This window comes from Lissotriton vulgaris, unplaced genomic scaffold (genome assembly GCF_964263255.1).
Source record: "Lissotriton vulgaris unplaced genomic scaffold, aLisVul1.2 SCAFFOLD_269, whole genome shotgun sequence".
NCBI classification, from domain to species: Eukaryota; Metazoa; Chordata; class Amphibia; order Caudata; family Salamandridae; genus Lissotriton; species Lissotriton vulgaris.
In genome coordinates this window covers 855852-871288 of record NW_028241749.1, presented here as the reverse complement: position 1 = coordinate 871288, position 15437 = coordinate 855852, and the positions used below count along the sequence as shown (strand labels likewise).

The following is a 15437-nucleotide window of genomic DNA, read 5'->3' as shown; positions in this document are numbered from 1 at the left end:
GCCGAAGCCTTGAAACACACACACTGGCAACCCGTATTTCATAAGCAGGACTGGCATATTGGGAAGTTTTTGCGGATCCTGCAAAGATAATTCATTGGAATAGTGAGATACGGAGTTGGACATAAGCTCTACATTCCCAAAGTTGCCCCCGCGCCCCCCGCACGCATGCTTCAAAAGAATACCAATCCTGCGAGTGGTGCGCGCGCGCCACATCGAGCGATCTGTTTTCAATTATCGTGTCTGGGCACGATAATTGAAAAGAGATGTCGGCATGCGGGTAAAAGACACCAATAGGCCATGGGTGGAGCAATACGACCGCCATGGCCTATTGCGTGCTGTCTTTCTAAAAAAGACGACCACAAACGCCAATACCGTGGACAGAAAGGAATCGCACACGCACAAGCGTGTGCGATTCCAGGGTCCGATTTGGAACCCTCCACAAAGGGGCTCTCGCCTGCGCGAGCAGTGCTGCGAACTGCATCGGTAGGGGCGAGCCCTAAACACTTTGGGGCCGATTCATCGGCCCTGTAAAGTTCAAGGAAAAGTACTTACCAAACAATTTGAGACAAAAGTGGCAATGTAGTGGTATACAACAAATGACCTAAGAGTGATCCTGGCAATTTAATAAGTAGTAAAATGAGAAGCATCTTCTGCCCTCATGCATTCTAGTTTTACTTAACAGAGAGTCACATCTTAGGATACCAGACTTCTATACTCTTCCCAACATACACAAGTACCCCACCAACAGTATGCCTCACCCCTCAAGACATTGGAGCACGTAGACACACATCAGTCTCATTCTGCAGGACCTACTCTTACACATCAGGGACTCCACAGATGTGTAGACTAAAATTCGAAGAACTCTTTCTCTTTGGTGTAATTATTGTTGATTGGAGGAGTTTACATACATGTGCTGTACTCCTGTCAAGTGGTATTTGTGTGAAGTTCACAATGGGAACTAAGCCAACATATCCAAGACCATTTCAGAAAAATTCAGGAATAATGATAAGCACAGATTAATCAGTACAATTATTGGCAGAAAGAATGGAAGCACCTAAGGTTCTCCGGCATCAAAACCTGGAAAACAAGCTCACAGGAGTGTCCGAGTGGTACTTCCAAAACTTATGTAGCACATGGGATAAAAAAAACATACCAGAAGTACCTAAGGATAACAAACATGGTTATAAAATCATTTTACGTCTGGAACCCAACAAGAGGGAGCAGAAACCCATGGAAAGGTAATACTTGGGTTAACATCCAGAAAAGTACGTATCATTTACTATACAGCTATAGATGTTTGGAGTACGCAAAAAAGCCTGGCCACATTTGTTACTGATGCATCACAAAAGATTGGAACACAGAAAAAACTCAGTAATCATTAGGGATGGAGTACTCCTTGATCAAAGATATCCAACCAGCAGCACATCAATAGGTGACATCCTGAAGCTGGAAACACATGAACGATGTTGTGCAATGGCGCCCACTTGTGTGGCTGGGCCTAGCACCTGCTACATAAAGCTCAACCTGGAGAGATATTTCATACAGCATTTTTTACAATTTATCCAACTGTGGATTTTGGGCCTTAGCTTAGCCATCACCCAGGGAAATCTATCATTCCCAGGCACTTCTGACAACTAGGCACCTGGCAGTATTCGCGGTGGTGTGACTAGTGTGGTTCCTACAACGGTTTCTTACACAGAAGCTTTTGTAAACTGCAAACTTTGGCTAAAAACACACACTTTTCCCACATTTAGCTGGCGGACAGGTGGGATACCAGGAGACATTATTTGAGCTGGAAAGGCTCCGAGATAGCATGCGAGGGATCTCCAAAAGGTTCAATTGGCAGTAGAGAAGAAAAAAATAATGTTAGCCCAAGAAATGAGGTTAAATGAGTTGGACTTGAAAGCTAATTCCCAACACAGATGGTGGCAGCATTTTATCCATGCAAACTGAGAAAGTACTGCACTTGCCAAAGCATGTAGGAAAAGAGTATGCCAAAGGGGATGACATCCAGAGATGGTTTCAGGGCTATGAGGCAGCACTTCACATGAATGTGGTGCCTGAGAGATGCTGGGGGGCAGGCATATGGAATCATTCCACAGTGGAGGGGAGGGATACATTGCTAGCCTTAGTGGATGCACATGCACTCTCCTACCAAGAGATGAAGACAACCCTCCTTACCTGATATAATATTACCCTGAGAAATGCAGGGATTTGTTTAGACCTAGTACGAAAGTTGATACCCAGACATGACTGGAGTGTGTGAATTCCTTTTGTACAGCATTGGATGGGTGGTTGAAGGGCACTAATGTTACAGATTACCAGGGGCTGTACAATTTGATTGTGTGGGAGCATTTGTCTGGACTCCGTTTTGCAGAGCTGTGCAAGAACCTGATGCACAGCAAGCTGACTGACCCCAGGAAGCTTGCTCTAGAGGTACACTGCTGGGTGAGTACCAGGGTCTACAGGAAAGTGAATGGAGGAGACCTCTCCAAAGGTGGGCAGGATCCCAAACAGCAGAGGGGAGGTGAGAAGTGTAGGAAGTAAGAATGAGGTCTCTAAAGGGCCCAGATTTAGTTCCCACGATAAGTATTCCCACCACCCATGCAATAGGAAACCATGTTTCTCTTCCAATAAACCTGCAGAGAAGGTATCCCAGAAATGTTTTGCTTGTGATCAGGTGGGCACAGACCCCCGCTGATGGGTAGACACTAGAGATGGCCAGTATAGCACTTGAGGAGAAGTTGATCCCATATGGGTGTTGGGACCCAGCTGAGATGATTCGGGTCTCTCTAGGAGACAGTGAGATGGTCCAGAGAACCTTCCTGCATGATAAAACTAAGAAATACAGGAAGTCGGTGACCCTCAATGAGAGACACAGGAGCCAGTGAGACTACTATCAGGTGTCACCTGGTGTCTGAAGAGGAAGTAGTCCCTAATGTACTTCACCAAGTTGTGTCAGTAGACAACAGTGAGCGCTTGTTCAAAGTGGCTCAGGTTCCCTTTGAGTGGGGGGGGGGGGGGTCCTCACATCCTTTGAAAATAGCTGTGAGCCTGTCCATGACTGTGGATTGTCTGCCAGGTAACAACCTGGAATACAGTAACTGAAGGGAGATGAAATACAGGTCTCACTTGGAGATGTTGTGGGTGCCTGAGTGGGCATGCTTTACCACACGGTCCATGGCAGCCCAATGTGATCAGAAGGATCTGGAGCCTGAAACATTGGCTCAGATGTCTGTCAAAAATAGGAGAGTTAAGGAGTGCTGGAAACCTGTTCCTAAATATCCCACGTTCCAGTGGAGGATGAACCTGAGAGGGCGCTGCGGAACCTACAGGGCAAGAAGTGGCCGAACTGGGGAACCTGCTTGAGCTGACCCAGTGGCAGCAGGAAGGTCGTTTCATGAGGGATGAGTTTGGTGCTGTGCAGTACTAGTGCCCTACTACGCCATGGCTACATTAGACTCAGTCTATTAGGACTTGAGACTTGCAACAAAAATGAAAAGTGAGTGTCAACATTTTCTGAAAGCTTTGGAGAAAGATGATACTGGATTTCTGGTTAAGATGATAGTTAGCTGTTTCCTATACCTTGTGCCTTTCCATCTACAGAGAAATTATTACCAGAGCTACATCAGCCCCTTTGATAATTTATTCAGTTTCTCTGCTTGCCTGGTTGTTTGGCACCTACGTTCTTTTAGTTTGTGTACCTGCCTGGCTGTTGCAAGGTCTTCGAAAACATTGGGGTCAGTAACATACACAAAGTAACTCCTTGATACCAAGAGCTATGTCCTCTCAGCATTCACCTTAGGCTTTGTTGAGAGGAGGGTTTTGCTAGCCTATGGTTACTAATGTTTAATTTTGTTCCATTTGTCTGAACAACCTCAAAAGCTCATTTAGGACGTACTTCTGTTATTGCTTAAAAACTACTGAGTAGAGAACTGATCCAGAGAAAAAGTGTTGCAAAGATAAAATGCACCAACGTAACATAAACATGACCAGTTCAAAGGAAATTGAAGTGCCATCCAATGCAAGCTTCAGCAACTACAGTCTCACTTGTTGACCACTGTTCAGCTTTTACCCATCAGCACTGCCTGCTGGGTAAAATTGAGATCCAGAGAATCTGAAGAAGACCCAGTAGCAAAAAAGCTCAAACTGAATCTGTAATCCTGACTTCTACAACTGAGAGCCAAAGGATAATTTCTTCTGCATAAAATGTAATCTTCTTCACCACCCACTCCATCTAAGGCTATTTGAAGCTTTGGAATCTTGTTTGGACATCACTTTCAACCTTATCCCACTGGACTCCTTTTGTTAAAGGTTAAACCCAAAGGTAGAATACTTCATCCATCCCATTCCTTGCTTAGGCTGATTTTGTTCACTTGTTGTTTACCCTAAAAGGGGCTTTAATTAAGCTAAATGTGCAACAATAGGACATTTTGAATTTTTACTTTCCACATGGACTTGCATTTTTATTAATTAATTCCCCTCTTACTTATGGATCTCATTCTAAACACGTGGACTTATTTTTATGTTTTAATTGAATTCCTACTTTTTATTCACATCATTTTTTGTATTTAGTTAAATGGTGTACTATTTTCGTGGGTATTAAGAAGAGATATGTTTTAAGATGTAACCAAAAAAGAGCATGTTAAGTTTCTGACTCAGGATACCTAGGGTGGTATTCCAGAACCAGAACCTAAATATTGATAAATGGCAACCTTCCATTGAGGGCAAAGTACCTCTACATCTCTTTTTTTCCTCAGAAAAATATAATTAGTTTTAAAATCATGTTTAAGCTGCTCTACAATGCAGGAGGCTGGCTTAGTATGTGGGGCAAACATTTTTAAGTGAAGCATTCTGCACTAATCCAGACAACACTTGTGGTCTTACACAACCATAGAAAGCTCTCTATGTGGTAGCTGTGGAGAGCAGCCTTCAGGCTTAGTTCAGTGCTAAGTAGCTTGTTTTACCAGAAAAAATTTGATGTAGGTTAAATAAAAAAGAAACACATAGTCCAGGTATAAAAATAGTTATCTTCATTACACACTCACTAACATATTGGTTTACCCGGCGATATGAACATGATACACACAATATTTCAAAAGGAAACGCATAAGTAAGCAAAAGAACACAGTGGTCTCCGGAGAAGACCAAACCATATACTAAAGAAGGGGAATACAAACTGCGACAGACGTTGAGACTTGATTCAGAAGAGCTGGGGACCCAAGGAATCATTCAAGGTAAGTACCCAGGATCCCAACGGAGGCTATGTGCAGAGTGGAAACACAGCTGCGTGCTCAAAGCAAGTCACTGGGGAAGTCGCAGTTGCAGTTTTGAAGAAGGGCACTTCCCAGGGTACCCTGAAGGAACCCCGTGGTAAATAGAAGGTTGCCGAGTCATCCCACCCGTGGATACCCCAGGAACCAGGATACTTACAACAGGGAAGCCATGTCAATAGGTTCAAAGTGAAATTGAAAACCGCAGTACACCACAATGGAGGACTTCAGTGTTGATGCGACCGGTGAAGAAGGTGGAGAGCATGTAGCCTGAGGGCTAGAGCGGATGACGTCGAAGCTGGGGAACCAGGTGCATCTCTGCAACAACACTCAATATCCTGTGATTCTAGGCAAATCACTTAATCTCCCTGTTCCTAACAAAAAATTAATGTGTCCTTGTGTAACGAAACTGCTGCTATGTAAAGCGTTCTGATACCCAATCTCTTCGGGTCTAGTTCGCACTATATAAAACAGAAAAAAAAGGTGAAAGAGTGTGGTGAAATCCAAGGATGGATTCTTCAAGAGAAGTACCTGCAAGCAGAGAGGACAGAGTCTATGTCACTTGGGAGTAAACAGGAGGCACAGCAGACCAATGACCATCATGACAGAAGATGCAGGAGAGTTAACGGTGCCCTTATCGCTATAGCTGTAAAAGTGTAAATGTGGACCAGGTGATGCTATGGAAGACCAGGAGCTTTGCCACATCAGAAGTCGAGAACCTGGGGGTTGTGTCTGGCAGGAGCATCAGCAAGCCTTTACAGCAGCAATAGATGTGGTAACACAAAGAAGGTGCTGTGTCGGGACCAGCAAGGTCCAGGGGACTCCACAAATGCAGGAGAGTCAGAGCAGCCCCCAAGCAGGGGAGCCCACTAAAGCCAAAGAAGACACTCAAAACAACCCATATGCCCAAGGCACAGGAGTCACACAAAGACCTCGAGCAGCTCACCAATGATGCAGTCCCATAGTGCAGAGGATGTTGTGAGGGCAAACATCTTGGTAGGAAGAGATGTTGAAGGCTGGAGCTTCTTGTAGCCCAAAGATTCATAAAGGACAGAGTCAACAAGCCATAGCAATGGCAAGTCAACCTGGTGCACAGGGATGCTGTTCCAGCTGTTCCAACGAGGGATACCAGCTTCAAACTTTCTGAGAAGACAGTGTAGGTCTCGAGGGAGTTGCAGAACTATCACCTGTATTGCCGTTCAAAGTCTGTGGGACGTCAGGAGCAGCAGATGCAGGAAAGTGACTCCTTCACTCCAAGGGAGAATACTCTGAGTGCCCTTGAAGCCCACAGGCCTGGAGAAGAACCTGGATAAAGTACAGGCACAGACGACGCAGAAGACTGGCAGGATGGCAAGACCAGGATTCTTCCTTGATGGAGTCTTGGTTCCGAAAGTGAAGTCTAAAGGGCCCAGATGGTAGAAGTAGAAGTGGTTTCTGTCCTGAATCCTGTCCTACTACGAATCTGAAGAGCCACACACATGTAAGCCCTTGAGTACCGTAGGGTAAGGGTTGGGATGATTCAGGGATCTCTCCCAGAGGAGGGGCTGGAAAGAGGGGAGGATACTCCCATGCCCTTTGTCCAGTATTGCACCAGAGTGGGAGCCAACAGCTCCCTAAACTGTTTCTAAACTGAGGTATGCAGGGAGGGCACCAAATGTGCCCTTCAAAGCAGTCTGATGGTGCTGGTGAGTGCCCCCACCCCCAGCCCAATACACTAAGTCCAGTCTGAGAGGTGGTCACACCTCCCTGTGACAGGAAATGTATTGTTCTACCTTCTCCTCCCCGAGCTCAGCTCAGCAGAAGGAGGGCAGAAACACATCTGTGGTCAGCAGCAGCATTAGCTTGCTGTTAGACCCTGAAATGCTGGTACTGGAATACCAGGGGGGTCCCTAGGGTAGCCCCCAGTACATGGGACCTAAATCCAAAACTGGAATCAGTGTTGGGATAGGATGACCGCACTTACATGCCTGGAGAATTGACTCTGGGGTTTGTAGGGGGTGCCCTGCTCATGCAGGGCACCCTCACACTTAGAACCTAGCATCCTGCATTCAGGATTGAAAGTTCTGTCTTAGGGGTGACTCATAGGTTTTAAGTGCAGTGACCTCAGATGTAAGAAAACCTATATCTGTTGTGAGTGGCGCTAGCACCAGCTCATACAGGCTGCAAGGGCCGGCCTGTAGTCACAGTTTGAGTGGTCTCTCATAGGTGGCATAATACATGTTGCAGCCCACAGGAGACCCCTGGTTTACCTATGCCCTGGGTACCTTTGTACCATACACTGGGAACTTAGAAGGGTACACCAGAAACCAATTGGGAAGGTTCCAAAGTGCTTACCATAACCACATTTAGGGAGAGAGCACAGTGACGGGTCCTGATTAGCAGGATCCCTGTCACACTAGTAAAAAAACAGAATAACGCCAGTAAAAAGTGGGGGTTCCCATGAAAGCAAATCCAAGATTCCTACACAACCCACACCTTCCAAAAGAAAGGAGATAAGACTGACCTTGCAAAATTGAATCTCCATTTTGTAAGTGGAAATATCTAGAGAGTCCATCTGCGTTGGCATGGTTACTCCCAGGTCTGTGTCCACAGAAAAGTCCATCTCCTGTAGGGAAATTGACCACCTCAAATGTTTGGGATTTTCACCCTTGATTTGTTTAATCCAAAAGAGGGGCTTATGGTCTGTCTGAACATGTGTGGCCAAAACGTCTTCAAGGCCCAGACCACAGCAAAGTCCTCCCTCTCAATAGCTGACCAACATTTCTGCCTGGAGGTCAACCTTCTGCTTATAAAAGCTACTGCATGATCCTGGCCCAGTGCATTAAGTTTTGACAAAACAGCTTCTACCCCTATCTCAGAAGCATCTGCCTGGAGAATGAAGGTTTTGAAGTAATCAGATATATGCAGAATGGGATCTGTCCACATGGCTGCTTCAAGTCATCAAATGCCTCCTGACAGCTCACTGTTCACTGAACTTTCTTAGGCATTCTTTTGGAGGTGAGATCATTAAGGGAAGTCACAATGTACCCATATCCCTTAACAAACTTCCTGTAGTACCCAGTCAGGCCCAAGAAAGCCATGACCCGAGTCTAAGTAGTGGGAGAGCAACCCAGTCCATTATGGTCTGGATTTTGCTCTCCAATGGTTGAACAGGGCATCGACCTATCCGGTAACCCAAGTATACAACCTTGCTCTGCCCTATCTTCCACTTTGTGGCCTTGATAGTAAGGCTTGCCTTTTGCAAGCCCTCCAGACCTTTTCTGAGGTGGACCAGGTGATCCTTCAAGGTGGAACTAAAGACAGCAATATCATCTAATCATGCTGCACTACAGGCTTCCGGACCGGTGAGAACTTTGTTCACCAACCTCTAAAATGAAGCAGGTACATTTTTCAGACCAAAAGGTATTACAATAAATTGATAATACCCACTGGGGTTGAAATGCTGTTTTTGGCTAGGCATCCTCAGAGTCTGATTTGCCAGTAGCCAGCTGTCAGGTCAAATGTACTAAGATACTTGGTGAGGCCAAAGTATCAATACGCTTGTCTGCCCTTGGAATTGGATGGGCATCAGTCCATGTGACTGCATTGATGCCTCTGTAGTCTACACAAAACCTTGTATCTCTCTTATCATCTTTAATGTGAAGTTTTGGCACAAGGACTACTGGACTAGCCCAAGGGCTATCTGAAGGCTCAATGACCCCCAACTCCACATCTTTTGGACCTCAGTCCTGATGCAATCTCTGACATGGTCAGGCTGTCTGGAAATGTTATTCTTCACGGGCACACTGTCACATCTGTCCACTTGATGGGTACACAAGGTGGTTTGACTAAGAGTCAGAGAAAATATGTGGTAAACTGATTGAGGACTTTCCTGCAATGAGGTTACTGCTGGTCAGGGAGGCTGTCTGCTAAGGCTACTCCATCGGCTGACCCATCAACAGGGTCATGAGACAGGGGATCAGGGAAAGGGTCACTCTCTTGCTCCTGTGCCTCAACAGTGGACATGAGGAAGCTCATGTCAGGAAAAACAAAAATGCTTTAGGCAGTACACAAAGTACCCTGTGGGGACTTCTAAGAGTACCTAGGTAAACCAAATAGGTGACCTCACCATTTTTCTCAAGAATGGTGTGGGGGCTACTCCACTTGTCCTAAAGAGATGCCGGGGCCACAGGCTCCAACACCTATACTTTATTTCCTTGCTGGTAAACAGTCAGTGCAGTCTTTTGGTCATGCCACGCTTTCTGAAGCTCCTGGCTGAACTTTGCTGGCCTTCTTCATGTACTTAGCCATACGTGAACGCAGGCCAAGGACATAGTCCACAATATCCTGTTTAGGAGGTTTGAGAGGCTGCTCTCAGCCCTCTGTAACCAGACACAATGGACCCCTAACTCAATGTCCAAACAAAAGTTCTAATGGGCTGTAGCCAAACCCCTTCTGTGGAGCCTCTCTGTAAGCAAAGAGAAGGCAGGGTAGTTAGACATCCGATTTTCGCCAGGGCTTTTCTGGGAGCCCCATGATCATACCCTTGAGGGACTTGTTGAACCTTTTGACAAGCCCATTGCACTGTGATTGGTAGAGTGTGGTAAACATGTAGTTTACTCCACATACTTTACACATTGCAGTAATATAACTAGCCATGAAGTTTGTACCTCTGTCTGTTAAGACCTCCTTAGGGAAACCCACTCTGGAAAAGACTCCCAGAAGGGCCCCAGTTACTACAGAAGTGGCAGTGGTCCTAAGGAGAATAGCCTCTGGATACCCAGTGGCATGGTCCACCCCCACTAGGATGTAACTGTGTCCAGATGCTGTTGAAGGATTTAAGGGACCAACAATGTCTATTCCTACCCTCTCAAAGAGAACTCCAACCACTGGAAGTGGAATTAAGGGGGCCTTTGTAGTTCCATTTGACTTACCATTAGCATGGCAAGTGACACAGGAATGGCAAAACTCCTTGGTGTCTTCAGACATATGGGGCAGGTGAAAATGAGGGACGAGCTGTCCCAAGTATTGCTTTGCCCAAGATGTCCTACAAGGGAATGTCATGTGCAAGGGATAGAAGAAAACCCCTGAACCTCTGAGGTATTACCAAACTTCTTGTGGCATCAGGTTTTGGGTCTCTACACTCAATGAACAGGAGCCCATCTTCCCAATAAATTATCTGGGACCCACTGACATCCCCTGCTTCCTCAGCAGCAGCTTGCTGTCTGAGCTGTTCAAGAGAGGGGCAGGATTTCTGCTCCAAAGTCGAATCAGCCCTGGAAGGGCCCACTGCCCCCAAGAACTCTGCCTGGTAAAGTCAAGTTCCTCTGTGGCATTTCCTTCACAGGGACAGAGATCAGCTCCCTCACAATACTGACTCTCACTGGGAGTTTGGGAGGAGGATACAACTTTACCCTTCCTGCACCTTCTCTTAGGAGCCAGCTGGTCCATTTCTTCAGGATCCGGTGCTCCCTCAATGCTTAGCTGTTTGGCCTGAGACCTGCTGACAGCAATTGCAGAGGCAGAGATTCCCATAATCTGTGCATGTGTTCTGAACTCTACTTCAGACCAGGCTGGCGTTTTTAAATCATTGCCCAACTGGCAATCTACTGGTAGGTCTGGAGAAACCGCAACTCTTTCAGGGCCAGTTACCCCTCCCCCAACCGAGATTCACAACTGCCAAGGAGTGATAAGTCCTGACATTGCTGGTGCTGATCACTTGGTACAGCTGACTAAGTGTGATCTGTTCAGGGGCCACAAGTGTTTCTGTCATCATTGTGACACTTACCAGTGTCCCTGTAAGCCTTGCTTCTTTTCCATTAATTAAAGCCTCTTGCGTTTACTTGCCAAAGTTAGTGGGACTTACAAGTATAGTGGCAAGATCCATGCCACTGTCACAGGCAAGAATCGCCTGAGTGGGTGTTCTGACTACGCCAGAACCTACTTCAAAACCCAAGGTTAACCCTACCAATCCCTTAGGAGTCGTACTAGGATAACCCTACCAATCCCTTAGGAGTCGTACTACTCTTGTACTGGTGCCAGGGGACTTGTTGCCTTAGGGGCAGTGGTAGTAGCTTCCTTGGTACTAGCCTTAGGACAATAAGCATCCCTTGGCCTATGGCCTTTCTCCTTACACAGGTAGCACTAAGGTTTCTTTTTTTTTTGTGGAGTTTAGGGAATCACCCCCAGAGGCAGGTTTTTGCAGACCTTGGGAAGACTCCTTGTTATCTTTACCCTTCTACCCATCCTTCTCTGGGGCATTAGAAGCATCTTGCTTCTTCTAGTCACCTCCACCACCATGGTTTTTCTGCTTAACTCTGGTGCGGACCCATTTGTCTACCTTCCTTCCCAATTCTTTGGGAGAGGTAACATCAGAGCTCACCAGGTACTGGTGCAGTTGTTGATTCGGATCAATTATTAAGGATGTGCTATTTCATCAACAAATTGCACAATTCCGCATAGTCCTGTACCTTGCTTTCATGGCCTTAATAGCATTGTCTATAAACCCACCCAGTCTTGAGTGTGTGCCTTCTGTGTGTCCCTAAATTTAACTCGGTTCTGTGCAGTAGTTAAACTAAACCCATCTATGACGGCACTCTTTAAGACTGAGTAATTATCAGCATCCTCTTCTCTAACAGTGAGGAGCTTGTCTCTACCTTTGTCAGAAAAGGAGAGCCACAGGATAGCTGCCCACTGCCCTTGAGGGACCTTCTGTACTTTACAGGCCCTCTCTAAAGCAGTGATCCATTTATGGATATCACCCCCCTCCTGGTAAGTTGGGACTATCCTGCTCAGGTTCCTAGTATCTAAGGATGATTCCCTGACTCTAGGTACACTAGTGTTGCCACCATGGGACTCTAGTCCCAAATTCATTCTAGCCCTCTGAACCTCCAGGGTCTCTTTACCAAGGGCCAACTATTCTAGCTTGAGCTGGAGTCTAACTCCCCCAAGTTTGGTCAGGTGGTATTCCCCTTCTAAAGAGTCCACCATCCTCCTGCTGAAGATGGAGGACCAAATGGAAATACCAGAAGCAGTGAAATGACAAATGAGTAAAGGAGGGCCTAGACCACCCCTGCATCCTCTGTACCCTCATAGGAAGAACAAAGGTGGACCTACCTCTAGGGACACCCTCTGTACTATCCATATTATTCCCTGGGGATCAAAGTTTACCAGGGTGGAGTCATCAGACTCCTCCTGATCATGCTCAGAATTAAGGTAACTAAGGGCCACCCCTCTTGACCCATCTTCTGGAGCATCCCCACCCACTTTGTCCTGCTCTTCTGACCGATCAGGGTTCTGGAGGCCATCTAGGATAAGCATCTATAAGAGGAGCTAAGTGGTGGGTTACTTCCTGTCTTTAACTTTCTAGAGGTACACAGGGTTCTCAGTTCCTTGAACTTAGGACCACTGTATCTATAGGGTTGGGACCCACTGGGTTCCATAATTAAGAACATGGTGACTCGGTGTAGTCTGATGTTGCTCCTACCTACCCTAGTGAAAACTAACCATCAAAGATTGGAGAAAGGGGTGTGCTAGGCCCTTAACAATCAATCTAAAAGTGCAGTAGAAGTTACTTGCCTAAAAAAATATTTGTATATGTGCCTAATGCTAGTGATGGTTTTTCATTTAACCCATACCTTGATTAGCTGGTAAAACAGTGGAGGTTTAAATCCAAACGTCTGCACACCAATGTAGGAGGCTGGCTTAGTATATGGTTCTTACATATTTAAGGGAAACGCCCTCCACTAATCTCTAAGTGGTTATTGTGAAGAGCAGCCTTCAGTCTTAGTCCAAAAGAAGTGTTAAGCAGCTTGTTTTACCAGAACTAATCATAGTGTAGGTTAAACGAAAAAGAACCACACAGTCTAGTTATAAAAATAGTTATATTTATTAAACACGCTCACTGACAAATTTGTAGTTTTGATACCCAGAGTATGAACACAATACACACAATATTCCAAAAGGAAAGAAGTAAGCACAAATACACACCGGTCTCCAAGGGGAGACCAAACCATATACTAACGAAGAGGAATTCAAACTGCGACAGAAGTTGAGACTTGACCCAGAAAAGTCAGAAGAGCTGGGGACCCTAGGTATGTACCCAGCAACCTACGGAGGCTGTGTGCAGAGTGGTAATACAGCTGCATTCTCAATGCAAGTAAATGAGGAAATGGTTGTTGCCGGTTTGAACAAGGACCTTTCCCGGAGGACCCTGAAAAAACCCTGTAAAAGATGGAAGGTTAGAGTCACCCCACCCGTGCCTACTCTAGGAACTAGGATACCTACACCAGAAAAGCCGGGTGCATTGGTGCGAAGTGATGTCTGAAACTGCTGTACACCACAATGGAGGACTTCAGTGAAGATGCCGCTGGAGAAGGTGAAAAAGTTCAGTGGAATCCAAGGATGGATTCTTGAAAAGAAGTACCTGCAAGCAGAGAGTACAGCGCCTGTGCCACTGTGGAGTGACCAGGAGGCATGGAAGTTGAATGACCACTGATGACGGAAGATGCAAGAGAGTTGATGGTGACCTTGTTGCTGCAGCTTTGAGGACCAGGTGATACTTTTTAAGACCACGAGATGTTCATGAGATGTCGGGAGTTGAGAACCAGGGGGTCGGTGTCCAGCACCAGCATCAACAAGCCTTGGCAGCAGCAACATACCTGGTGAAAGAAGAAGGTGCAGTGTCTGGACCAGAAAGGTCCAGGGGACTCCACAAATGCAGGAGAGTCAGAGCAGGCCCGAGCAAGCAGGGGATCCCACTGAAGCTAAAGAAGACGCTCAAGAGGACTCACAGGCCAAAGACACAGGAGTCCTAGAAGGACCTTGACCAGCTCACTAAAGCTGCAGGCCCACAGTGCAGAGGATGCAGTGAGGACGAAGATCTTGGCAGAAAGAAATGCTGGAGACTGGAGCTTCTTGTAGCCTGAAGATCTCTGGTGAAGAGAGTCAACAAGCCTTGGCATTGGCAAGTCAACACAGTGCAGCCAATATATAGTTAGACAGCTCATAATTGGCCTGATGTCCACTACATGCATAAAAAGGCTGCCTGCACTTAAAAGCCTGGAGAATCAACCCCGGGGTTTGTTGTAGGGGGGGTGTCCTGCTCATGCTGGGTACCCTTACACTTATAACCTAGCACCCTGCTTTCAGGATTGGAAGGCCTGCCTTAGAGGTGACTTAACGGTTTTAAGGGCAGTGACTTCAGATAAAAGAAAACTTATATCTGTATATCAGCAATTGCAGGCCTGTAGTTACAGTTTGAGTGGTCTCTCATGTGTGGCATAATACACGCTGCAGCTCATAGGAGACCCCTGGTGTACCTACGCCCTGGGTACCTTAGTACCACATACTAGGGACTTGGAAGGGTACACCAATAGCCAATTGGGAAGGTACCAAAGTAATTACCATAGTCAAATTTAGGGAGATAGTACTGTGACAGGGGTACTGATTAGCACTATCCCCGCCATATTAGTCATAAAACAGAATAACACCCGCAAAAACTGGGGGTAACCATGAAAGCAGATCCTACTTTCCTACATACAATTTTAATAATGTTTGTATATTGATATTCCATTACACTAAGGAGACTGAATACATGGAATTGGGTACAAGGCTTTAATACATTTTGAAAAGCCTGGTTCCTGGAGTGAACTTTGAAGAATGCATGTTCTAAATAGCAAAGCTTATTTTAAACTGCAGTAGTGATCATTTGTAAAGTGTATCTATAACAATGACTCCACCATAACCATTGTCTACTTCTGTTGAACCAGGATAATTGATGGAAAAAACCTCATGCCTTTACTTCAAGGTCATGTTCCTCATTCAGAGCATGAGTTCCTGTTTCACTTCTGTGGGATACATTTGCATGCAGTGCGTTGGCATCAAAAGGACAGTAAGTAATCCAGCATGTTTTTTCATTCTTTTTATATACTAGTTAGATAAGGAATGTGGTCATGAAAGTATTAGTATTTCAAACGAAGAACTGAAAAGTACTTTAATAAATAGTATTTAATTGTGAAAATATCATGCCTGAATACACTCTTCAATCATCCTATCTTGCATAATGTATCAGATGTAAATAGGTTAATAGCAATAATGAGTTTTGTTTGCAGAAAATCTAATTCCTGCACCAAAATCAATCTGCGACTCTTCTATGGATCAGCTATTGCCAATTCATCTTAAATA

The 15437-nt window shown here is 45.6% G+C and overlaps 1 protein-coding gene across 1 annotated transcript in view; it reads left to right on the top strand.

Moving 5' to 3' along the window:
• Nucleotides 1-15437, top strand: part of LOC147669893 (arylsulfatase H-like) — a 528148-nt gene that overhangs the window by 379950 nt on the left and 132761 nt on the right. Inside the window, exon 9 of the mRNA XM_086948172.1 lies at nt 15023-15144. Coding sequence (XP_086804298.1) covers nt 15023-15144 — 122 coding nt within the window. The remainder of the gene's footprint in view (nt 1-15022; nt 15145-15437) is intronic.